This window comes from Nicotiana tabacum, chromosome 14, assembly GCF_000715075.1.
Source record: "Nicotiana tabacum cultivar K326 chromosome 14, ASM71507v2, whole genome shotgun sequence".
Classification (NCBI taxonomy): Eukaryota; Viridiplantae; Streptophyta; class Magnoliopsida; order Solanales; family Solanaceae; genus Nicotiana; species Nicotiana tabacum.
In genome coordinates, this window is record NC_134093.1 from 36,609,751 (window position 1) to 36,635,837 (window position 26,087).

Below are 26,087 nucleotides of genomic sequence, written 5' to 3' on the forward strand. Positions count from 1 at the left end.
AAGTTACTTTCTTTTGAGTTAGTCAAGCACGTATTGAACACGGATTAAGACTCTCCCGCTCTTTTGACATCCATATTATTAGCCCAAGAAAAAAAAAATCAAGAAATGTAGCTTAAGGAAGGATGGCCTCTTGGAACAAAAATGTCCCTTCTTCTTCTTCTTCTTCTAACTATTTTCCAATCTTAGGCATCCTTTCCCTCCTCCTCTTACATCCTACCACCACCACCACCTCCTCCTCCTCTTTTGCTAACGCCATTCGCGTCGTTGCCATCCAAAAACCTACCTCCGATGACATTCCTTCCTTCCGAGAGGCGCCTGCCTTTCGCAATGGCAATGCATGCAGCTCACGTGACATAGACAAAATCCAAATAGTAATGCCTGTTGATGCCAATTACATTAGGGGCACTATGGCTGCAGTATTGTCTATTTTGCAACATTCAACATGCCCAGAAAACACTTCCTTTCATTTCCTTTCCATTCATCTTGAGCCTGAGATCATTTCCCTTATCAACTCCACTTTCCCTTACCTAAGCTACAAAATCTACCACTTTCATCCTAATCGTGTTAGGGGGAAGATATCCAAGTCAATTAGACAAGCCTTGGATCAACCTCTAAATTATGCAAGAATTTACCTCTCAGATATTCTCCCTGAGGTCGTGCACCGTGTCATCTACCTAGACTCAGATATCATTGTTGTGGATGATATTGCCAAGTTATGGGGAGTGGATTTAGGAGACAAAGTCTTGGCAGCGCCTGAATATTGCCATGCAAACTTTACAAACTATTTTACATACACATTTTGGTCAGACGTGAATTTGGCGAAAACATTTGAGGGAAGACAGACATGTTACTTCAACACAGGTGTAATGGTGATGAATCTTGATGAATGGAGAAAAGGAGGGTACACACAAAAGGTTGAAGAATGGATGTTAATACAAAAGCAAAGAAGAATTTACCATTTGGGATCTTTGCCTCCAATTTTGCTTGTGTTTGCAGGAAACATTAAGGCAGTTGATCATAGATGGAACCAACATGGATTAGGTGGTGACAATTTTGAAGGCAAATGTAGGGGACTTCACCCTGGACCCATAAGCCTACTGCATTGGAGTGGCAAGGGTAAGCCATGGTTGAGACTGGATGCTCGAAAGCCCTGTACCATCGATTACTTGTGGGCACCGTACGATCTGTATCGTTCAACCAGAGTTGCATTAGAAGAGTGAGAGAGAGAGAACTGAATAGAACTCAAGATAGATTGATAGAAAGAGAACTTGCTGCATTTGAAAATGAAATGGTGCAAACATAGATGCAATATAATTGCACTGTAAGACATTGTCAGGGAAGAATGATTAAGATTACAGCTAATAGTCCTAAGGCTTGAGATGTAGAATCCTTAGGCCTTGTAATCTAAAGAATGAAGCTAAAAGAGTCTACAGGTATATTAGACATCGATAGCTAAGAAAAGGAATTCACGAAAGTGAATGAACTTAATTGTTCTCCCCTTATTAGGCTTTGTACATTCGTTGTTCTTGATTGTAAAGGTAAACTGTTAATTTTTGAATGTTTCCTTCATGAATCCTTAACGCTAACAACAGAATATATTAGGCTTACAAAGATTTATCTTACAACACAGAGAACCCTTTCAGTCAAGGGATCCAATTCTTAGAATTCCATTGTCCCCACGAATAAAAAGCAATTCACTAAGGGGTTGTTTGGTTCGGAAGATTATAATCCTGGGATTATTATGCCACATCCAATGTAGGATAAAGAATACCAAGAATATGGTATAAAATATAAACCACTATGAGCTAATACCGATAACCAAACACCGAATAAATGTGTGTTACAGCGGGAGGTACGAGACCCAGTAACCAAACACTTCTTAGAGCTAGAAATCTCAGCATCTTTCCAGTTTTATAAAATTCGAATGAAGCAAGGGGAAAACTGCTGATCAAGTTTCTCGCAAAAGCATGTCTGTAACAGCGGAAGGCACGAGACTCAGTCTCTCTAGGAAGAGTCTCTTTCACCTAATAGAAACACCAAGACAACACAAGCAAGTATGCAGTTAGTTCTCATAACCTATACAGCTAACTAATTATGTGTGACCTGAGTATCCAAAAAGTAGTTGTACACGTCTTAAATAATCTTGTCCCACAAATACCAAATGCCAAGAAACATGAGTCATCCACTTCCCACTTGTGCAATCTAACTGCAAGAGGAACTGGTCACCAAATGGTCCCACTATACATCTCTTTTGCATACAGCCTCTTTGTCGCTTGCCTCTCAAACTCAGCAGCCATCCAACAAGATAACCGTCTGTCATTGCTCCTAACAGATATATCAACAATATATTTTGCAACTCTATGCTTTGGGTGTGGCAGCAACAGGACATTTTCCTAGTGTGTTCCACAAAATATAATCCCCAGAAGTCACCTGTGACAATCATACCAAAGTCAGACAACTAAAGATTTTAATAACTCAAAAGACAGGGTTGATTGCAGGTGTCGAACAGCTGCTGTAATAAGCAGACCCAAATAAAGCTAGAGAACTATCAAGAATATCTTATTTAACTGATAACAAAAATACCTGAGTTGAAAATTCCACAGGTGCTTTAACAGCAGGGAAAATGCTTACCTGCAATGGCTCATCGCATTAAGAATAGCAGTAACTAAATATCAATATAAGCAGGAAACATAAAGCGCCTAAGAATCTCTGCGACTGAGAAACTGCTCATAGCACAAACCTAGAGCTGACAGTTAGCAGTTCAAGCATATGATGCAGTGAGTCAGTGACCGATGGTAATTTGCTTTCATCTAGATGTTCAAGGCGGAAAATAGTCCGATGCGAAGTTTGTACGCTTAAGAAAGAAATGTGAAGTGTAGAAGTAGGTTGAATCTACTATTACCTAGGAAAAGTGGGATGGGCCAATAAACACTTAGATTAATTTTCACAAACAAGAGGAAATTTATGACGCAATTAACATGTGAAAAACAAATAATTAGCAACATCAACTAATGCAATAAATGGAAAGAGAAGACCTAAAAACACCCTCCCATAAGAGCCAATTTTCACTTGGGATAAGCCCGTATTTTTTTACCCTAGTTATGAATGAGCTAACCAATAGTGTGCAAGATAAGACTTAATGGTGCATGTTATTTGCACAAGATATCGTGTTAATTAACAGCAATGCCAAGTAACTCAACTAAGAATTAGTGTGAGTAAAAGGAAGATACGACGAAAGAAATAGTGAAAACACAGCTTGATTATTCCCTAAGGCTACCGAATCTTAAATAGTGAATATAAGTGCTAAGATAGGAAGGAAAATATTCTACCTAATTACACAATCAATCAAATCAAATCTAATTAATCATAATTGATACTCCCTCTATTCCAATTTATGTGACTCTTTCCTTTTTAGATTTAATAACAATTTACTTTAAATTTCTCAATTTACCCTAAATGAGATGATGATTTATATCCATATATTCTTTCATTCTTAAACTCCCGTCCAATCAAACAGCATCACATAAATTGGGACGAGTGGAGCATACAGTATTATTTACAATATTCTTACCCCCCCCCCAAGTTGCATACAAGTGGTATGTACCAAGCTTATTACAAATGTAACTGATACGAGAACAAGTGAGGAACTTGGCGAAAATATTTACAAGCTGATCATTTGACTTCACAAATTCTGTAACAATGTCTCCTTAAAGTATCTTTTCTGTGATGAAGTGATAGTCGAGCTTGTGTTTAGTTCTCATGAAACCCTGGATTTGATGCAAAACAGCAGCTTGGTTATAACTCATAAGTTTTATCTGACTGATTTCTCAAAACTTAATTTTTCGAGCAACTGTTTGATCCAAACTAGTTCGCAAGTTGACACAACCATTGAACGGTATTTTGCTTTTGCACTAAATCGAGCAACCACATTTGGTTTCTTACTCTTTCAAGACACCAAATTACCACCTACCAGAATACGATATCCATATGTAGACCGCCTATCAGAAGGTGATCCTGCCCAATCAGTATTTATGTATCCAACTATATGTTCATAGCCTTTATCCTCAAAAAGCAATTCTTTGTCTGGGGCTGATTTTATATATCTAAGAATACAGATAACTGCATCCCAATCACTATCACACGAAGAGACCGAAAACTGACTTACAACGCTCACAAGAAAGGCTGTCAGGTCGAGTCACTATGAGGTAGTTTAACTTACCAACTATCTGTACCTTCTAGTATAACTAAGGGGATCCACTTGTCGTGGCAAAAGCTTAACATTCGGGTCCATATGAGCTAAGTTACTCGGACTCTTCACTTTCAGTGCCGCACCCGTGTCGACACGACGTGGGTGTGGGTATGGGTGTGGGATCCGTGTCGGATCTAGTCAACCGATTTTGGGTACTTTGACCAAAATCAACGGAGAAATTTGGGACAGATACTATGATTTTTGAAAACAGATCAAAAGCTAGGGTGATATGGAAGAAAATGGAATACCTTGTATATATAAATTTCTATGTCAGTCCTTTTCATTTTATCTCCTTCTAAAATTCTACTCTTGTTCAATATTTTCTCCTTCTCGGAATACCTTGTAAGTTTTTCACATGTCTCATAATTTATACATATTTTTATAACTCTATTTTTAAATAATTGAATTATTTTTAGCCGAATCCCCGCACCCGTATCCGTACTTGGATCCGTACCCCCGAATCTTTAAATTTAGATCATGAAGGATCTGACCTCTAGATCTGCACCCGTATCGGACACCCGCACTCGAGTCCGAGCAACTTAGCATATGAGTGTTAATAGGTCTACAACATGTTATTTCTATCTCTTCAAGATGTATCGAGCATACTTGCGTTGTGAATTTACAATTCCTGATTTGGATTAAGCGACCTCAATGTCTAGGAAGTACTTCAACCTGCCTAAATCCTTAGTCTGCAAGTGATGAAGGAGAAGTTGCTTCAATTTAGTTATACCATCCTGATCATTGCCCCTGATGAATATATCATCAACATAAACTACCAAATAACTACACAAATTTGGAGCAGCATGTCGATAAAATGCAGAACGATCAGCCTCACTGCGAGTCTACCAAACTCCTACATAACTGTGTTGAACTTACCAAACCATTCTCGACTGTTTCAGACTATATAAGAATCGACGCATCCGGCAAGACTACTAGACTCCTCCTAAGCAACAAAATCAGGTGGTTGCTCCATATATACTTCATCCTCAATATTGTAGTGGAGAAAAGCATTCTTAATGTCTAATTGATAAAGAGGTCAATGGAAAACATCAACCATGGATAGAAAAAAAGGACGAAGAACAAATAGTTTGTTACCATCCAGGATGAGAGAGCGTTTATCGACTTAGGGATAGAAACGGAGGACAAACAAGACATAAAGGCATCATAGTGTGATGATAGATGATGATAACTCAAACCAATATAATTAGAATTAGGATTAATAGTGGATTGAATACCTTTTCGAAGAGAAGTTGGAGGACTAGGAGGAGACAAGTCCTCAGCTAATTTGCTTCGACACGGCAGTTTAGGTGCCGCACCCGTGACGACACGACACTAGTATGGGTGTGGGTATGGGATTCGTACTGGATTTGGTCAAACAATTTTGGGTACTTTGACCACGACGGAGGGAAAAATTCCAGACGAGATACAATTTGATTCCCGAAATCAAAACCAAAACTAGGGTAAATTTGAAGAAAATAGCATATTTTATCTAAGAAATCAATCATTTACTTATCTACAACTTGAGAATAAAAATAAATCCACACTTTACAAGTTATACGTAAGTATTCCACAAAATTTCTCATAATTTAGAGATATTTTTATTTTTTGAATTATTTTTAGCTGGATCCCAGCACTCGTATCCGTACTAGGATCCATGTCCCCGAATCTTAGAATTTACATTTTGAAGGATCCGATCTCTAGATCTGCTCCCGTGTCCGAGCAACTTAGGTCCTCAGTAGGTGAAGGATCTAGTATAGGACGTGAATTATCTGGACCTAATGTTGGATGTTGACGGTGATGATACATCAAGAGTAGTGGAGTTGTAGAAGGTGTTGTAGGTGGTGGAGCTGTGGGAGAAGATTGTGGAGAGATGGTGATAGAATCTCCAAAAAGATGAAAGTACTAACACCTCAAAAATGTCTAGGTGATCAGCTAGACCTGTGAAGTATAGTTGATATTCAAAGAAGGTAACATTGGCGAATATAAGATACCGCTAGAAGTCAGGTGAATAGCACCGATATCCTTTCTGCACCCTCAATTAACCTAGAAACACACAATGAGCACGAGGGGCTAAATTATTTTTTCTGGAATAAGGTTATGGACAAAACACATACTCCTACACGAGGTGGAAGAAAGAAGAAAGATGAGTGAGGAAACAAAATAGTGTGAACTTGATTTTGGATAGATGAGGAAAGCATACGAACAATGAGATAACAGGGTGTGAGAATTGCATTTCCCAAAAAATGCAATGGAACATGAGATTGTATGAGCATAGTACAGTAGTCTCAATGTACTATGCCGCGTGAGAGAGATGCCATTCTTCTTTCATTCCCCCTCAACCAGATAGTCCTTATCTTTTGTATCTGAAGAGGCTTCTGCCTCTGTCACAATCTCCTTTCCTTTCCTAGCTACTTCTCGTGGTCTTTTTGCTTCTTTTTTTTTTATGTCGATCACCTTCATTTATCATATATGGTTTACCTTTTGAGGTGAAAAAATACCTGCAAGGTCATCAAAAGCAGTGATATTGTTCAGATCTGGAAAAATTATTAAAGAAATTACTGCTTTGTGTTGACATTAGATCTGAACCATTTGGTACAACCAGTGGTAGCAGTGGCGTTTCATTAGCTAGTGGTTGTTGGTTTTCTAAGGTAGCTTGGTTAAAAATCTGTGGAATTCCCAAGCTGCCTTTGATGGATCTGCCCATTCAAATGGCAGAAAATCTAGCAAATAAAGAAATTCCCGAGATCCACCAATAGTGAGCATCATATTAGAAAATTCACAGATCACAGTAAAATCGTACGCTGTGTCTTGCATTTTTCTCAACTCCATGAAACCTCCGCTCTATTTGTCTTCCAATCTACGCATCCTATCTTTCATCTTTTCTTCCAATATATCAATTCTTCCATCAACTTGAGCAAATTGATGTACCAGTCCATCCAATTGAATTGCCAATTGCCATAATTCCCAGTTGTACATTAGTTGTCTCACAATTCCCAGTTGTACATTTGGTAGGGCGTGCTTGACTTGGTCTTTTATTTTGCCTAGTTCTTTTTTTGGACCATTAGTTTGTCACATTTGCTCAAAATAATTTTACTAATCATTCTTGAAGAAGCTGTGACAAATATTTAGGGGAGTAGGTATATATCAAAGTATTTTAACAAAGATGTTATTGTTGGAGTGAAGAAAATACTCCTCACATTTGAGTCAGTTACACATGCCTTGATATTGATATTGAATATTTTTCCAACATTAAGTGGCATATGAGTGCAGATGGCATAATGGAGAAATACTCTAGTTAAACTAATGAATTATTTGTATTTGGTATCAATCTACTACTTATGAAGGTCACTCATGGACTATTACTTTAGCCAATATATCTTCCAATCGCGTTCCATTAGGATTCAATGCCCAATGGGCACCAAATGGACACAATTTCCCTTCAACTTCCTTCCCATTAGGTGTTGCGGAAAGGATATGCATCAAAAGCATCACTAACTGACTCTAGACCAAAAAGTTGGTCCATGCTTTCAGGTGAGAAGTTGATTGTCTTCCTCTAACAATATATTAATTTGGATCTTTGTTTGTAGAACTCTAGAACAAGGTCTAGACAGAAATCTCCAAGAGGGTGCACGAAAATTTTCTAGTTGTAATACTTGATGGTATCAACTATGATCTCATCAAAATCACCATCCTCAGCATAAAAATCCATCCCTTTTTCTTCAATGGGTTTTCGGCCCTTCAATCCTCTATTGCGTGAAGCTTTAGGATAAGGATTTTTTTTGTTTTGCCATTTGATAATGGTGATAGGTGCTTTGTGAAGAAGTGAAGAAATATACTTATATGAAATACTTATGTTTTTTTTTTTAATGTATACTTATGTCTATCTAAATCTTTAATATTTTTAGGCACATATTTATATATGTAGTAAGTGTCAATTCATATATACATATATACTAGCTTCAGAGTACGCGCGTTGCGCGTGTACTTCATATTAGTGAGTACGAATTTTTAAAAATTACACAAACATTATTAACCTATGTAATTGAGTTATAAAATAAAATTAAAAAAAGCACAAACTCTTGAAAATGATGAATGATGATCATATATAGCCAAGCTAATAAAGAAAAAACTAAGTACATCACATAAAAATATTCTAATGTCTTATCATGATTTTGGTATATGAGTTATGCATTTGCTTTAGTGGCTCAAACATAACAGAAAAATATGCTGACTCCTACTCAAATATATCTTGTAATAATTTTATATTCCTTATGGCCTTAAAAAATAAATTCTATTTGCTCAAGTACGTAATATGAATTTCATCTTATTCCTTAACAGAACTCAAATTGAAATAATAAAAAAAGACTCCATATTATTAGGTTTAAGTATCATACTAAGAATTCAATTGGATGGGTATTGTTTAAACCCAAGTACATAGTATGTTTTTAGAAAAAAAATAAAATGATTATTATAAAAATTAAGATAAAAATTAATATTTATTATTATTATTATCTTAACCAACATGAAGGTATCATGATATATAATTCTCAAAAGATATAAAAATCTATTAACATTTCATGTAAATTTAATGTGCATTCAGATAAATCATTACAATAGTGTTTGTAATATTTATTTTTATCTGCACATACTTTTTAAATTTTTGAATTATAAAAGCAAACTATAGTTAACTAATTAAAAGCTATTAATTGTTAATATTTAGTGACACGATACTTTAATTCAACTGATTGGGTATTATATCTCTTAATTCACGAATAATGTTGCTGAAATATGGTCTCGTTTGCTTTTTAAATGGCTTAACCATGAGAATCTTACTATTAATACTGACATTTGTCACGAGTTTCATAGTTATATCAATAATTAAAGGTAATCATGAATCAGAATACACACGAAGTATAACAGACAACAAAAACCTAAAACCAAGGAATTTTAAAAATAAAATTCAAAACTAAATTCAAAATAAAATTCATAACTAATAGCGTTTGGATCTTTTGATTTAAAGTTTTAAACAATAAATCTACTCTTTGTCCCTCAAGTGAGTTCCACGTCCATCAAAGAATATAATACATATTATCTCAATATGAAAAGTATGTTAATTTAAATAAGGTAAATTTTTTATTAATTTTGTTAGTTTATAGATATGTATAGTGTAGTCTTGTCCCACATTGGAAGAGGAGTAATATCTCCTTGTAATGTATAGCTATAAATAGGGACCTCTTGTATTGTATTTATCATCCAATATCAATAACATATTTTCTCCCGTGCCTTCTCACATGGTATCAGAGCATTAGTGAGAAAAGATCGATGTGCATCATTCCAGCGTTAACCGGGAAGAAAGAACTTAGTCATCGTGCAATTTTTCCGGTGACCTAAGGTTTGTCTAAGTGAAAGTCACTTTCTGTCGGTGTTGTGCTAAAACCAACACCACCACGAGGTAGATCACCCTCCGACTACCAACCCCTGAAATTTTATCCGGCAGAAAAGCCGTCACGCTCCTCCATGCGCCGGCAACAACTTTTCCGGCGAGGGTTCTGGCCACTTTCCGGCCATTTTTTCGCGAAACTTCTTCAGGACAGTGTGCTCTCCTCAAAATTCCGAGCCTACCCATCTAATTCAAATCAAATTCCGGCCACTTTTATATTTTTCCGGCGTGAACAGTGACCTTTCTGGCCATTTTTTGAAAATATTTCTTCAGGACAGCTTGCTCGCAAAGGAATTCCGAGTCTATCCATCCTGGTTACAACAAATTCCGACAACTTTGAAATTTTCCGACGAGCTACAGTGTTTCCGGCGTGAACAGTGTTTCCGGCACAGAACAATGTTCTATTTTCCGGCTGCAAACAGTGTTTTTCAAACTATTTCTTCAGTTTTCTTACAGGAGTTACTTATTTCCACTATTTCAAGTTAACCATACTACTACAAATTGTAGCGACATGGGAACCGATGCTTTGAATAGTCTGATGGTTTCTTTAGCAGAGTATATTGAATTCCTTCAGTATAAAGCATATAAGCAGACATCTTCTGAAATAGCTTCTGTTGTTCAAACAGGTAATAGCGTGACTTGTTTCTCCCAATCTTCATCCTCTGAGTCTTGGGTCATTGATTCAGGTGCATCAGATCATATTTCTGGTAACAAATCTCTTTTCACTACTATTTCGTATTCTCAATCTCTTCCAAAAGTCACGATGGCCAATGGGTCTCAAACCATGGCAACTGCAATAGGTCAAGCAAGCCCACTTCCTTCCTTACCTTTAGATTCAGTCCTTTATGTTCCCAATAGTCCTTTTAATCTCATACCTGTTAGTCGCTTAGCCAAATCACTTAAATGAGCTGTTTTATTTCTTGATGACCATGTTTTTATACAAGAACGCAGTACGGGGCGGATCATTGGTACCAGGCGTGAATCAAACGGACTTTATTACCTTATCCTTGCTAAATCACATGGACTCACATCTTGTCTTCCTTCTACAACTTGTCCTGTTACTGATTCACCAGATTTATTACATAAACGGTTGGGACATCCCAGTTTGTCAAAACTTCAGAAAATGGTATCTGGTTTATCTCACTTGTCAGCTCTAGAGTGTGAGTCATGTCAGCTCGGTAAGCATACCCGCTCCCATTTCCCTCGGCGTCTTGATAATCGAGCAGAGTCACCTTTTACTTTAGTCCATTCAGATGTTTGGGGTCCTAGTCGGGTCAGTTCCACCTTAGGATTCCGCTACTTTGTCAGTTTCATTGATGATTATTCCAGGTGCACTTGGATATTTTTGATAAAAAATCGATCTGAGCTGTTTTCTATTTTCTAGACCTTCCACGCTGAAATTCAAAATCAATTTGGGGTTTCTATTCGCACATTTCGTAGTGATAATGCCCGAGAGTATTTGTCTTCCCCATTTCAGCAGTTTATGAAATCTCATGGGATTATTCATCAAACATCTTATCCGTACACATCTCAACAAAATGGGGTAGCTGAAAGAAAGAATAGACATCTTATTGAAACTGCTCGTACCCTACTCATACAATCTCATGCTCCGTTGCGTTTTTGGGGGATGTTGTTCTTACATCTTGCTATCTTATTAATCGTATGCCATCTTCAGCTATCCAGAACCAAGTTCCATTCTCTGTCATGTTTTCCCATTTACCTTTGTTGTCTCTTCCACCCCGTATCTTTGGAAGCACTTGTTTTGTCCATAACCTTACTCCAGGAACACATAAGTTAGCTCCTCGTGCTCTTAAGTGCGTATTTCTGGGTTTCTCGAGAACACAAAAAGGGTATCGATGCTACTCTCCTGACCTCCAGCGGTACCTTATGTCCGCTGATGTTACCTTCTTTGAAACCCAATCATACTTCACAGATTCGGGTCATCACTTAGATATTACTGAGGTACTACCAGTTTCATCTTTTGGAGATTCAGTCACTCCAGCACCACCACCTACAGCTCCAGCTGTAGCTCCACCACTTATAGCTCCAGTTGTAGCTCTACCACCTATAGCTCCAGTTCCACCACCTACAGCTCCGGTTGTAGCTCCACCACCTATAGCTCTAGTTCCTCCACATAATCCAGTTCAACCTTTTGCAGCTCCACCACTCTTGACTTATCATCGTCATCCACATCCAGCATCAGGCCCAGGTGATTCACGCCCCGCATCAGATTCTGCACCTACTGCGGACTTGTCTCCTCTTAGTCAACCAATTGCACTCCGCAAAGGTGTACGATCCACACTTAATCCTAATCCCCACTATGTCGGTTTAAGTTATCATCGTCTGTCGTTACCATATTATGCTTTTATATCTTCTTTGTCCACTGTTTCTATCCCTAAGTCTACAGGTGAGGCACTATCTCATCCAGGATGGCGACATGCTATGATTGACGAGATGTCTGCTTTACATGCGAGTGACACTTGGGAGCTTGTTCCTCTTCCTGCAGGTAAGTCTATTGTTGGTTGTCGTTGGGTTTATGCAGTCAAAGTCGGCCCGGATGGCCAGGTTGATCGGCTTAAGGCTCGTCTTGTTGCAAAAGGATATACTCAGATTTTTGGGCTTGATTATAGTGATACTTTCTCTCCCGTGGCTAAAGTAGCATCTGTTCGTCTCTTTTTGTCCATGGCTGTTGTACGTCATTGGCCTCTTTATCAGTTAGACATTAAGAATGCTTTTCTCCACGGTGATCTTGAGGAAGAAGTTTATATGGAGCAACCACCTGGTTTTGTTGCTCAGGGGAGTTTAATGGTTGTGTGTGCAGATTGCGCAGGTCACTATATGGTTTGAAATAGTCCCCTCGAGCTTGGTTTGGTAAGTTCAGCACAATTATTCAGGAGTTCGGCATGATTCGTAGTGAGGCTGATCACTCTGTGTTTTATCGGCATTCTGCTCCTAATCTGTGTATTTATCCAGTGGTTTATGTTGATGATATTGTTATTACTGGTAATGATCAGGATGGTATTACTAATCTGAAGCAACATCTCTTTCAGCACTTCCAGACTAAGGATCTGGGCAGATTGAAGTATTTTCTAGGTATTGAGGTCGCTCAGTCTAGCTCAGGTATTGTTATTTCACAGCGGAAGTATGCTTTAGACATTCTTGAGGAGACTGGAATGATGGGTTGCAGACCTATTGACTCTCCTATGGATCCGAATGCTAAGCTTCTGCCTGGACAGGGGAGCCTCTTAGAGACCCTACGAGATATAGGAGGTTGGTTGGCAAATTGAATTACCTCACAGTGACTAGACCTGACATTTCTTTTCCGGTGAGTGTTGTAAGTCAGTTTATGGATTCTCCCTGTGATAGTCACTGGGATGCAGTTGTTCGCATTCTTCGGTATATAAAGTCAGCTCCAGGCAAAGGATTACTATTCGAGGATCGAGGCCACGAGCAGATTGTTGGGTACACAGATGCTGATTGGGCAGGATCACCTTTTGATAGACGTTCTACGTCTGGATATTGTGTTCTAGTAGGAGGTAATTTGGTCTCGTAGAAGAGCAAGAAACAGAATGTAGTTGCTCGATCTAGCGCCGAAGCCGAATATCGGGCCATGGCTATGGCGACGTGTGAGTTAGTTTGGGTCAAGCAGTTGCTCAAGGAGTTAAAGTTCGGAGAAATCAGCAAGATGGAACTAGTGTGATAACCAAGCTGCTCTTCATATTGCGTCAAATCCGGTGTTCCATGAGAGGACTAAACACATTGAGATCGACTGTCACTTTGTCAGAGAAAAAATACTTTCAGGAGATATTGTTACAAAGTTTGTAAAGTCGAATGATCAACTAGCAGATATTTTCACTAAGTCTCTTACTGGTTCTCGTATTAGTTACATGTGTAACAAGCTCGGTACATATGATGTGTATGCACCGGCTTGAGGGAGAGTGTTAGTTTATAGATATGTATAGTGTAGTCTTGTCCCACATTGGAAGAGGAGTAATATCTCTTTGTAGTGTATAGCTATAAATAGGGACCTCTTGTATTGTATTTATCATCCAATATCAATAACATATTTTCTCCCGTGCCTTCTCACAAATTTTAAAGTCCTAAAATATGAAGAGTTTTTATATATTTTAAATAAGGAAAGATTTAAAAAATGTAGTTGCTTTCAAAGTATTAGGCAATTAATTAAATGAGTATTCCTAAATATTAGGAAAATAATTAAATAATGCTTCCTAAATATTAGAGAATTAATTAGAACGACTATTTTGTCCAGTATGAACTCTACTTTTAGAGGGTAAAAAAGGCGAATGACATTTTGCTAAAGGTCTTCGTGCTTTTAATATAGTATGTATGTATGTATGTGTATGTATGTGTGTGTGTGTGATATATATATATATATATATATATATATATATATATATATATATATATATATATATATATATATATATATATATATATACACACACACACACACACACACACACATATACTATAAACTCAAATTTTATATATAGAAGTGTATTTCTAATGTATAAAATTTATATCGATAGAAAGTATCTTTATAAGATTGGGGGAACCCAAATTGTGGAAGGACGATGTTCAATGCGTAGTAGAGAGGGGAATAAATAATTACAGCAATTCAACAAAATTGAAAAAAAATACTTTTCAAGAGCCCAATGCATTTGAACTCCAAATCATGATTGCATGACACACCATGCTAAAAAATAGTGCCAGGAATAGAGTTAAGGAAAAAAGGCCACAGTGCATTGCGCTTCTGCTATGACGCAAAGCGATGTGACGCATCAGACTCACCCACCCCTGCCCAACCCCCTGCTTGTAGCCAGCCATGTCTGTGGAGCGTTCGATTTTTCCGTCCATTTTTAGTTCTTATAAAGTAAATCTTTTGGGACCACAAGAATATTTTAAATCTTTTCTTTTTCTTCACTTTTCTGCGGCGTACACCACCCCCAATCATCTTTTTCACTTTTCTTCTTCACAAAGCACCCATCACCATTATCAAATGGCAAACAACAAGAATCCTTATCCCAAAGTTTCACGCAACAAAGGATGGAAGGGCCGAAAACCCATGGAAGAAAAAGGAATTGATTTTTATGCTAAGGATAGCGATTTTGATAAGACCGTAGTTGATACCATCAAGCATTACAACAGGAAAATTTTCGTGCAGTATCCTGGTATTTTTGTCTAGACCTTGTTCTAAAGTTTTACAAGAATCTTAACAAAGATTCAAATCAATATGCTGTTAGGGGAAAGATAATCAGCTTCGCACCTGAATGCATTAACCAACATTTTAGTCTAGAGTCAATTAGTAACGAGTTGACGCAGATACTTTTCACAACACCTAATTGGGAGGAAGTTGAAGGAAAATTGTGTCCACTTGGTTCGAATTGGGCATTGAATGTTAATGGAACGCGAAAATCTTTGATTGGAAAATATTGGTTTAAGTAATAGACTATGGGTAACCTTCATAAACAGCAAATTGATACCAAATACAAATAACTCATTGGTTAAGTTACCTAGAGTGCTTCTCCTTTGTCATCTACACTCATATGCCAGTTAATAGGAAAATCAGCAGTATCAATATCAAGGCATGCATAACTCACCCAACGAGTTGTAGTTGTTACACTTATATAAGTTCCGGTATTTGACAGGAATCTTTCTGGTATGATTGGAGATTTGTTGGTCATTGCAGAGATAAATTTAGGATATAGAGAACTCTAGTTTTAGAGAACTCTTAACTTGCCTCAAACGATAAGTTATCTACTATTGGAATGAAATGGGCCGAATAGACTCGGAATGGATATAAAGGATTCAAAAAGCCAACCCGGAGTCCCTAACTAGTTTGGGATTGAGACCAAGTAGATCGATTGACTAACTTGATGGTTTTGAAGAGAAGAAAAAAAACCTGGATAAAAATTAGTAAAACTCGGATGCAAATACATGGACTCACCAACAAAAAAAAAAATGAGACAATTCACATAGCTTTTTTTGCCAAATGAAAATTGAAGGGAAAGATTTTTCAGATAATGATATTCAGAAATTATTGGTTTCATGCTACTTCCAGATGATAAATTAGGATAACACAGGTTGAACTATTCATGATTTATTTCCATGATAATGTTCCTCTCTAAAAGAAAGAATCAACTTGACAACAGATGATTTATAGAGGACTTACAGATTTTGGATCAATAGACATTCCTGACAATGATCCTCCCATTATCTTGAACGAAACCTGCAATCACATGATGAGTATAAATAAAATACTTTTCACAAAGCAATTAATTTCAACAACTTAAAGAAATGTTCATATCCACATCAGCTAATTGTCATACTATTAAAAAAATAATATATCTTGATTATGAGGTTGATGAAGTACTTTTGACTATTAAAAAAAAATCAGTAGAGTCAATTTGCACTCTGCGGACTCGCCTAACCTTGTTACTCTTCTGTTCCTCTTTTTCTATTTTGAATAGTCTCTCTCTCTCTCTCTCTCTCTCTCTCTCTCTCTCTCTCTGTGTTCCTCTCATTATTCTCTTCTTGTCTGAGGGGACAGAAATGGAAACTCCCAGGGATGGGGAGTGCTGATGGTTATGGGCTGTGGTAACAAATTGATCGCAGAAAGCTCCTCGAACATTCTCTCTCTCTCTCTCTCTCTCTCTCTCTCTCTGGGTGGTGATCTTGTGATGGGTATCAAGTTCGATCCCAACTCAAAACATTAACAACAAAAACATCATATCCAGTGTTCTGGGGAGGGTAGTGTACGCAAACCCTACCTCTACCTCGTGAAGGTAGAGAGGTTGTTTCCGATAGACTCTCGACTCAAGGAATGCATAATCATAGCAGTTTTGGAAAAGAAATACAGTAATGAAGAAGCCATGGAAAGAGAAGCAGTAACCACAGCCAGAAAAAAAAATAAGATAACCAAAGCAAAGACAACAGGTAGTAATAGAAATCTAAGAATAAGAAACACGAGAATAACACTAGTACTACAGGTATAAAGAAGTCCTTACCGATTAAAAAACATATACTGATAAAAAAAGTATGTCCCCAAGTCTAACAGTTTTCACGAAGTCTACTATATATATTCATTCTTTTTTTTCAAACGGTTAAGTTGTCTCCATGTGACCTATAGGTCACGGGTTAGAGCCGTGAAATCAGCCATTGTTGCTTGAATCAGGGTAGGTTGCCTACATTACAACCCCTGAGGTGCGGCCCTTCCCCGGACCCTGCATGAACGCGGGATTCTTTGTGCACCGGGCTGCCCTTTTTTTTCAGTCAGCTCTATCTAGGGCCACATTCTCTGCTAAGACAATATCTTCCTAACTTTTCCATGCGACTTCGCCAGCTCTTTGCTTAATCTTAAACATTTGGTTACTTAGTATACCTAAACTCACAGTAAATCACAGTACTAGCATGTTCAAAGAATAGCCCTCTTATCCCTAGTTTCTTTTTGGTGCACCAATGAAGTTCCAGTGTGTAGAAAAGCTTGGTTGTTATTCATAGAGAATCGCATTATGTTGTAGATTCTCTACCTTTTAGTATACTACTTGTATACAGGAATTTTTTTTTTTTGATAAGGTAAAACATATTGATGAAACCAGCAGAAACTGGGAAATATTCATTTAAAAGGTACAGATATGTGCATCACAGAGTGTAATGAACAGATAAAGTTCAACATAGCTTCGGGCTCTAACAAGTTTGGGCCAGCCATGTTGCACCAAAAACTAAACAAGAATATACATTTGGGTTTAAGCTTAAGTACAGTGTCATTCTTGTCTGCAAAAATCCTAGCATTTCTTTCTTTCCAAATGATCCAGCATATAGCAGCAGGAAGCGAGGTTTTAGGGAATTTTCCCCACTGCTAATAGAATCGTTTACCTTACAAAAAAAAGGAGTTTATATGGAAAAATAAAAGGAAATCTTAGCTGTCTGGACAGCTCACATCAAAATAATCCATGAAAGAGGAAACATTACAACTAAAGTTGCTATACAGAATACTTACTTTAGCATAATCGTATGCTTGCCAGCAAAATGGCTCCTCCAAATCAACTGCTTGAAGATCCTTATTCATTTTCTCCATTAAAAAGTCTTCCACGTTCGCCATATTATTCGTCGACTCTGTTTCGGCATCACTCTCTTCATCTTCCATATTCCCAAGTACTGCCCCTGAGGAAGGCAATCTTTGAGGTTGCCATGGAGCAAACTTTACTGTCCCTGGAAATGTTGCCTCAACACTCTTTCCTGATACTCCTCGACCGGTTGTTATAATTTTCCATTCAACAAAGTGTTCAGCAACTGAAACTGTTCCAATAGAAGGTGTCCCTTCAAAAGAAAGCACCCTTCTCCTAGGGAAAGGTATTGTCACTGTGCAGAAATCCATCGACAGAGGAGCTCTATAACCTTCCATGAGCCGTAACCTAAACAAAAAAGCACCTTCATTTTCTGAAACCATTGAAAGCTGATAAAAACCCTTGATCGGAGGCCGCATACCACAAAGTGCCTGATAACGCATCAATACGAAATTTCCTAATGGTGGTGAGAACATAAGTGTTTGCTTCTCGTTACCATGCTCTGGAACTTGAGCACAGGGGTGGAAGGATAATAGCTCAACACGAGCAGTGTCCAAACCTATAAGTGGGAACATCACATCGGGCAACCCTTCTAATTCCGCTCGACAGTTAACTTGACCTGAAATTGTTATGCTATCTGGAATTTCATCGCGATCATACATGGCAGCATGGACTGTCTCGTGAATTGTGAACAGAATTCTCTGCTTCCCTCTATAGAGATAAGGCTTCCATGCTGGTTGCTTCTGGTCTGCAGGAGGGATATCTGCTGAAGAAAATCCATTTATCTTGACAGCTGAAATGTTGGTGTAGTTAAGATCCAGAGGGGTGCCTACATTTAAGGTAGACGGCTTTTTTCAGCGAAGAGTAAATCCTTCAATTAAATCACACAAGCATGGACAAAACAATTGCAATGGTAGATACCACAATAAAGATTACCAACCAAAAGGCATCGCACTGCTTATAAAAGAGCGAATAGCATCTCTATCTAGGGGCCTCAAACCAATCTTTGGAGCATCAGATGTCATTGCTCCACTGGTTGCAGCTCCAGAAGCTGTGGATCCTGCAACTGGAGCAGCTACAGGTTTTGCTCTTGCTGAGATACCAATACTTCCAGTGAGAGAATCCAACAACCCACCCACTGATGGAGATGCACTTATGACTATTTCAGGTTCTGTCACATTGCCTGTTATGATGTCTCCTATCATGTGACCCACCATAAATGCCCTGTATTTGGAAAGTATTGCAATTTTAGTAATAAGTGGAACTGGAGAGATCTAACTACGCAAGATCTAAACCAACTTGCATTAGCCATAAAAGAACCTTGCGATGATTCATATTAGACCAAGCTAAACCCCAGCTTCAAAGCTAACTTCGTGGAGCGAAGTTCATGTATAAGTATATGATTAAGTACAAGAAAGAATTTAATATGCTATACTCTAATGAACTGTCAAATTAACTCCTATAAACTAATCAAATCCCCCCCCCCCCCCACACAAAAAAAAAAAAAAACCAAACCCCAAAAGAAAGAAACTAATTCCTCTACACACAGCAAGGAATAGTAGGTGGCGATGACAGGCTCAAAATCTTTTTGATAAGTCAATGACAGGCTCAAAGATCTATAATACTGTACCTAGAAAAGGAAATCTATGATATTTTGGCTGGGCAATTCCCGGGCGATTATCAGCATCACTATTATTAGCTTTAATACATATTCCCCTCCCCCCGAACTTGAGAAAAATCCCCCTTGCATACCTTAACTTTGCAGGTGCCCCGTTATACACCCAAACTTGTAAAAAAAGTGGATCCGAGATCCCCTTGAACTGTGTTAGACCATTGTAAAGTGGAGGGTGTGATTCATATGCTTAACACGTATCAAAGACAAAAAGAGAAGGAAAAAAAATCAGAAGTATGCCCCTTACAATGTCCAACATACATATATCTACCCCATGTCCATGGAAGCACCCTTTCAACTTCAGTCTCCAATTAAAACATCACTACCGAGTGTTCGGACCCGGGAAAATTCTCCAGCCACTTCTCTTTCTCTACACTCTTAAATCGCTGTGGGTGGTACTATTTCTCTCTCTCTTTCTTCTTTGAGTATATATGACTTTGTTCTCATTGTTTGCTCTAAAAAGCAGGAAGTCTTTACGGTGCTGCAAAATGGCTGGAGTTTCATTAGGCAAATGTAATTAACTTGCGTGCTTTATTGTAATCAAACATTACTGGAAATAATAATTGATTTTTCTGGATAACTTTAAACTAATTAAGCAAGAAGGCCGTAAGAAAATATGGAAGAAGATGGTGAAAAATAGAAATGGAGGTCTGCAGAAAATGGGGAAGAAGATGACCCTTTTAAAAGAAAGAAAAGAAAAAATATAAATGTTGGACACATGGTAGTGAAATGAGGTCTCAAACACACATTTTAACATCTCATGCCATTCCATTATCTACTAAAGACGCGCAAACAACGTGGCAGTGTAAGGGGGTCTCAGACCACTCCTTTTACATGTTGGGGTGTGTAATGAGTCCCCAGCAAAGTTAAGGCGTGTCTGAAATTTTTTGCAAGTTCAGTGGGAGAGTATGCACTAAATCATAATATTATTACTATTACTGTTGTTTTTAAAATTATCATTTCATTTTTTTGGGTCAAAGCAACAGATTAATAGTAAAGCATGTTCACATTAAGATTAATTGGCAAACAAACTGTTACTAGTTTAATGTCAAAAGCATCTTTTACCTTCCTACTCTTTCACTATCTCAAGCATTAATTTTCTTTATTTCTCTCTTGGCAGGGGTTACAATTTCGAAAGATTTCTTTACTTGTACAATTTCTTGAAACTTGAAGAGAAAATAGCTGACCTGAAAGTTGATGTTAGTCCACCTATAATACATATTATGGACCAAACAAGATTACGAAGTCAAATGTTATTACGACAGCACCGATACCATCAAACAAAAAGAAAAAAAGATACCAGATAAATCTTTTTTTTGGTAGTTACCAGATAAATCATATAAGTTTAATATGGAAGATGAAAAGGAGGAGAGATGATGAATGTGTACTCCTGTGCTCAGATATGCCCATTTATACATGCAAAAGTAGCGAGGGAATCAAGGAGCCTCTATCAATTTTAATGGCCTTCCTTGAATACTGTACATGAATATCTCAAGCAAGAGAAAAGGAGGGAAAATAGGAAAGGAATAACATATCAGGTAAAATGAAACAACTCAGAGAAGCATCACCAGACCCAAGAAAACCAGAACCAATAACAGCCATATGGTGAATTAATCTTATTCTGCATTCAGAGACTTGTATGGCAAAAACTTATTTGAAGATTAAATGGCAAACAGAAAGCATGCCAAGTGGAGAAGTTTCATCTGTAAAATAGATCCTTAACAGGATAGATCACTGAGGATAGAATTTAGACATTGGAAACTCGGGTTGAGACATCAAATATATATAACTTACAGTTGTTGCACTTAAGATGAGAAAATAGGAAAGTAATCTGCCTGTATGAAAGAAGGCAGCATTCATATCATAATGTCAGTGAGAAAATGTGTCCAAGGATAAAAGGGGTAAGAGAATTAATAGCATCAGTTGAGCGCGGAGCTTTATGATTGATCAAGCAGTGAACAAGAAGGAAAAAGACAACTAATGAATACTCTTACATCAAAGGAGGAATCAACTTAAGCCATAGATAGATGCCAAATGTCAGTTTTACCTCTTAACTTGAAACAGGTAAAGATGGAACTTACCCTGTGATGGATGGAAGATTAAGCAGGAGGGCTGATAAACTTTCATCTGCTCCAACAGCATTTCCACAGTCAGATCTTTTACACATCCTTGTATATGTTTTTAGATGATGAGGTTCCACTAAAGGCAGTACAAGGATACAATAGTGGTCCTTTATGTGCAAAACAAGCGGCCACAAAGTACGATTTGTTTCCTCCTGTTCATTTTTAGTGTAAAGACTTATTATGTGACGCGTAATTGGATCATCAACCCAGGAATCTGAACCTTCAACTGAATGGTTTATCCTAATGCCAAATCCACGAGCAGATCCCTCCCTATAGAAAAAGTTATACATTGTAATTCATGGAAATTCCGATGGCTACAATGTAAGGACATGAAAGTGAAGAAAGATAAAGAGAACAATGGAAACTAAGTCAACAATAAGTAAGATAACGGATTTGACATGATAAAGTCAGATAGTGAGCAGTTGCATGCCATTTCACTCTCCATGACAACTTCATCAACAGTCATAGCTAATAACACCAGACATCTTTATAGAAGAAGTTAATAGGAAAATTACTAGAGGTTTTCTTACCTAAATCTTTCATAACCAAGAAATTCACAAATCTGACAGAATCTGAAAGAAAATGGACTTACGAAAATGGAAAACATCTGAGTTTTTCCATCCAAAAAAGAGATAAGAGCAACAAGTTGAGTTTAGATTTTAGAAGATGGTTTCAAGATGTCATTCAAATCTCAACTTGCAATTCGAGGAACCAACCTTTCAAACATGAACCTATCCCCTCGGGCCACAATCATAGAAATACACAGAGAAAGAGATAGATGTGGGAGGGGTCCCCCTATAGTCATTTATCTCCATGTAGTACTGATCAGATTTCTTTATTTTTTATTTGTCATAGAATTGGAGACCAGAAAGAATTGAACTGAAGTCTAACAAATAAAAATGATAATCGAAAGTCCAGTGGCTTCCTTATCCTTGGGAATTCTTCAACTTTTTGCTGATAATCCATCTTTTGAACTGAATTCATTTCTCCAACTGAACTACAAAAAACCATGTGTTTCACTGGGCAAGACTTGCATCTGGCTTTTAGTCATGAAACCAAAATTTCATAATGAAAGGCTCAAGAATAAAATCAAGCTAATTGAAGCTCCACTTTCTCATTTGGCCTAGTTCTTTAAACTGGATTATTACCCCCTCACATCATCTCTAAGATTATAAAATTAGGAAACAGAACTAAATAAATGACTGTAATGAACCCACAATTTTTTATTCCTAAACAACTTATATCATAATAAGCATTCAGTAGATTATCCAAAACCACACGCATCGGCTTGATTAAAAGAAATGAGCTTAGATCCTAGAATTTAGTGGGCGTTGGGATATAAGAATTGTAAAATTCCAAAATAGGGGGAAAAAAATTTTCAAGTGAAAATGGTATTTGAAATTTAGAGTTGTGTTTGGTCATGAATATAATTTTGGGTTGTTTTTGAAGTTTTTTGAGTGAAAATTTTGAAAAAAAGCTTTTTGGAGTTTTTCAAATTTTCGAAAATTTTCAAAATGCATTTTCAAGTGAAAATTGGAAATTTTATGAACAAACGCTGATTTCGAAAAAAAGTAAAATTTTTTTGGAAAAAAGGGAAAAATTTCTTATGTCCAAACGGGGTCTTAGAGTACCTTTTTGAGAGAAAGGTAGAAATACGGGCGTTATTATCTACGGAGTTTTGAAACCCAGGAACATAAAATTTCTCAATTATCCACAAAAAAAAAAAAAAAAGATGTTGCTATTTTCTATTACTGTAGTTTTCGAGCTAAATTAGTGGGCGTTTAGACATAAGAATTGTAAAATTTCGGAAAAAGGTGAAAAAAGTTCAAGTGAACATGATATTTGAAAATTAGAGTTGTGTTTGGACATGAATATAATTTTGGGCTGTTTTTGAATTTTTGTGAGTGATCTGAAGTAAAAAATTTGAAAAATAGCTTTCTGAAGTTTTTCAAATTTTCGAAAATTCCGAAAGGATCGACACTCAGCCCTTTTTTGTTTGCCCTGGCAATGGACGTACTGACGCGCCACATCCAAGGGGAGGTGCCGTGGTGCATGCTATTTGCATATGATATTGTATTGATTGACGAGACGTGAGGCGGTGTGAACGCGCAGTTAAAGGTATGGAGGCAGACCCTGGAGTCTAAAGATTTCAAGTTGAGCAGGACCAAGACAGAATACTTGGAGTGTAAGTTCAGTGGTGAGACTCAAAGAGGGGAAGGGGAGGTGAGGCTGGACTCGCAGGTCATCCCTAGGAGAGGAAATTTTAAGTACCTTGGGTCTATTATTCAGGGGGACGGGGAGATTGATGAAGATGTCACACATCGTATTGGGGCGGGATGGATGAAATGGAGACTCGCTTCCGATATTTTGTATGACAAGAAGGTGCCACCGAAACTTAAAGGTAAGTTCTACAGAGTGGTGGTCAGACCGACGATGTTGTATGGGGTTGAGTGTTGGCCAGTCAAGATCGCTCATGTCCAGAAGATGAAGGTAGCAGAGATGAGAATGTTGAGATGGATGAGCGGGCACACCAGGTTAGATAGGATTAGAAATGAGGTTATTCGCGACAAGGTAGGTGTGGCACCTATTGAGGACAAGATGCAGGAAGCACGGCTTAGGTGGTTTGGCCATGTGAGGAGGAGGAGCACAGACACCCTGGTGAGGAGGTGTGAGTTATTGACATTGGAGGGCCTACGGAGAGGTAGAGGTAGGCCAAAGAAGAGATGGGGAGAGGTGATTACGCAGGACATGGCGCAGCTTCAGCAAACCGAGGACATGACCCTTGATAGGAAGGTATGGAGGTCGAGGATTAGGGTAGTAGAGTAGGTAGTCTAGAGTGTTCATAACAGTAGTATTGGCATGTAGTCTTGCTTTCTGTTCGTAGTAGGTTTTTATGACTAACCGTTGTTTTCTTTCATTGTTGATCACCTTACTATCTTGTTGTTTTTATTCTGCTTTTATATGGCTTTTTGGTGATGTCCCTTCTTGTCTATATTTTTATTATTGTGGTGCTTATACTTTCCTGAGTCGAGGGTCTAATGGGAACAGCCTCTCTATCCTCCAAGGTAGGGGTAAGGTCTGCGTACACACTACCATCCCCAGACCCCACGGTGTGGGATAATACTGGGTATGTTGTTGTTGTTGTTGTTGTTGTTGTTGTTGTTGTTGTTGTTATTGTTGTTGTTGTCGAAAATTCCGAAATTCATCTGTAAGTGAATCGAAAATTTCATGGCCAAACACTGATTTTGAAAAAAAGTGAAAAAAATCTCAAAAAAAAAGAAACTTTTTTTATGGCCAAACGGGTCCTTAGTCACTTAGATCAATCCAGTGTTTGTTATCTCGCACTAAAGCAGGTACAAGGCAACTCTATTCACCAAGACTTAGGCAAATAGGGAAAAAATCACCTAGTCTCTGCTAAGATCTAAATCTTGGTTCCCAATGTTGTCATTCGTATTCTTCATAGTGTTTTAATTGAATCCCCTTCGCTAAAAATTTATATTGTGTAAAGAGCGTAAAAAATTAGGTTATTTGGTTATATACGGGTTGTTGAATCCCCTTGACATGAGGACAAATTCTAGTAAAGTAGCAAAGGGGATTCAAAAATTATTTTTAGGTCATAGCTTCATATCTCAAGTATGATATTTTTGAATTCCCTTGTATGGCTCCACCACTGATTCTTCAACAGCTAAGTCATCCGGAGGCGGATGTAGAGTGTTGACGACCGGTTCAATTGAACCCATAACTTTTCAAAAATTTATATGTAAAAATTCCTTAAAATTATAAAAATAGTAGATATGAACTCATAACTTAAAAAATATAATAGCCCCAATGCTAAAACCTTAAAAATTAAACCCATAAAGTATAAATCTAGGATCGTCTCTCAAGTGATCCCTTGGGGAGATGAGGATAGTACATTATTATGTTCACTTCAAGTATAAATACTACTAAAACATAGTATAAACTATCATCCCAAGCTTCAAACTTTATTCAAAAAAGGATTAAAAAAACCTTTTCTTGCGGTCAATGAATGCAGCAGCTATCTCTGAATCTGTAGGAAGAGAAGGCACCACAGTATACTTCAAATCATCCTCGATTAAACTCTTATCTCTCTCACACGCCGCCCGCCACCTCTTCTCTACAACCGGAAATCTCCTGCAAATTCATCACACCACCACCATTATCAAAATTAAGAATGAAAGAACACACACACACACACAGGGAGAGAGGAAGTACCGGGAGAAAACAACAGTGTCTTGATTGGCGAGGATCCAGAGAGCTCTAATACTACAAGAGCCCGGCATTTGCGACACCGGAGATCAACTCAACGGCGGTTTCCTCCGAGCTCAACTAATTTCACCGCCGTTTGCGCCACCGTTTTTCTGGCGTTTACTGCATATCTGCGACGACGTTTCGTTTGACATATGGATTTGAGAGAATTACTTAATGAGGCACTTGAAGATTAAAATGAGATTTGGTGAATATATTTTGGGGGAAATTCTCCAAAGGGCTGAGAATA

General features: G+C 37.7%; 2 protein-coding genes across 3 annotated transcripts; one reads left to right on the forward strand and one right to left on the reverse strand.

Moving 5' to 3' along the window:
• Window positions 1–1,558, forward strand: LOC107791017 (putative galacturonosyltransferase-like 4). The gene has a single exon (XM_016612999.2). The coding sequence runs from the start codon at window positions 123–125 to the stop codon at window positions 1,218–1,220; it is 1,098 nt and encodes a 365-aa protein (XP_016468485.1). The 5' UTR covers window positions 1–122; the 3' UTR covers window positions 1,221–1,558.
• Window positions 1,527–26,072, reverse strand: LOC107820885 (AP-5 complex subunit mu). 2 transcript variants are annotated; one of them, XM_075229500.1, is made up of 8 exons: window positions 25,805–26,072; window positions 25,580–25,723; window positions 21,530–21,841; window positions 18,717–19,000; window positions 17,710–18,605; window positions 15,883–15,939; window positions 2,584–2,631; window positions 1,527–2,430 (listed from the first exon to the last, which is right to left on the reverse strand). In XM_075229500.1, exons 1-8 carry the CDS (start codon window positions 25,870–25,872, stop codon window positions 2,359–2,361), a joined length of 1,881 nt encoding a protein of 626 aa, XP_075085601.1. In that variant the 5' UTR covers window positions 25,873–26,072; the 3' UTR covers window positions 1,527–2,358. The 2 variants fall into 2 exon arrangements, with proteins under 2 accessions (XP_075085601.1, XP_075085602.1); XM_075229501.1 differs by lacking the exon at window positions 21,530–21,841.
• Window positions 26,073–26,087: the final 15 nt, after the last annotated feature.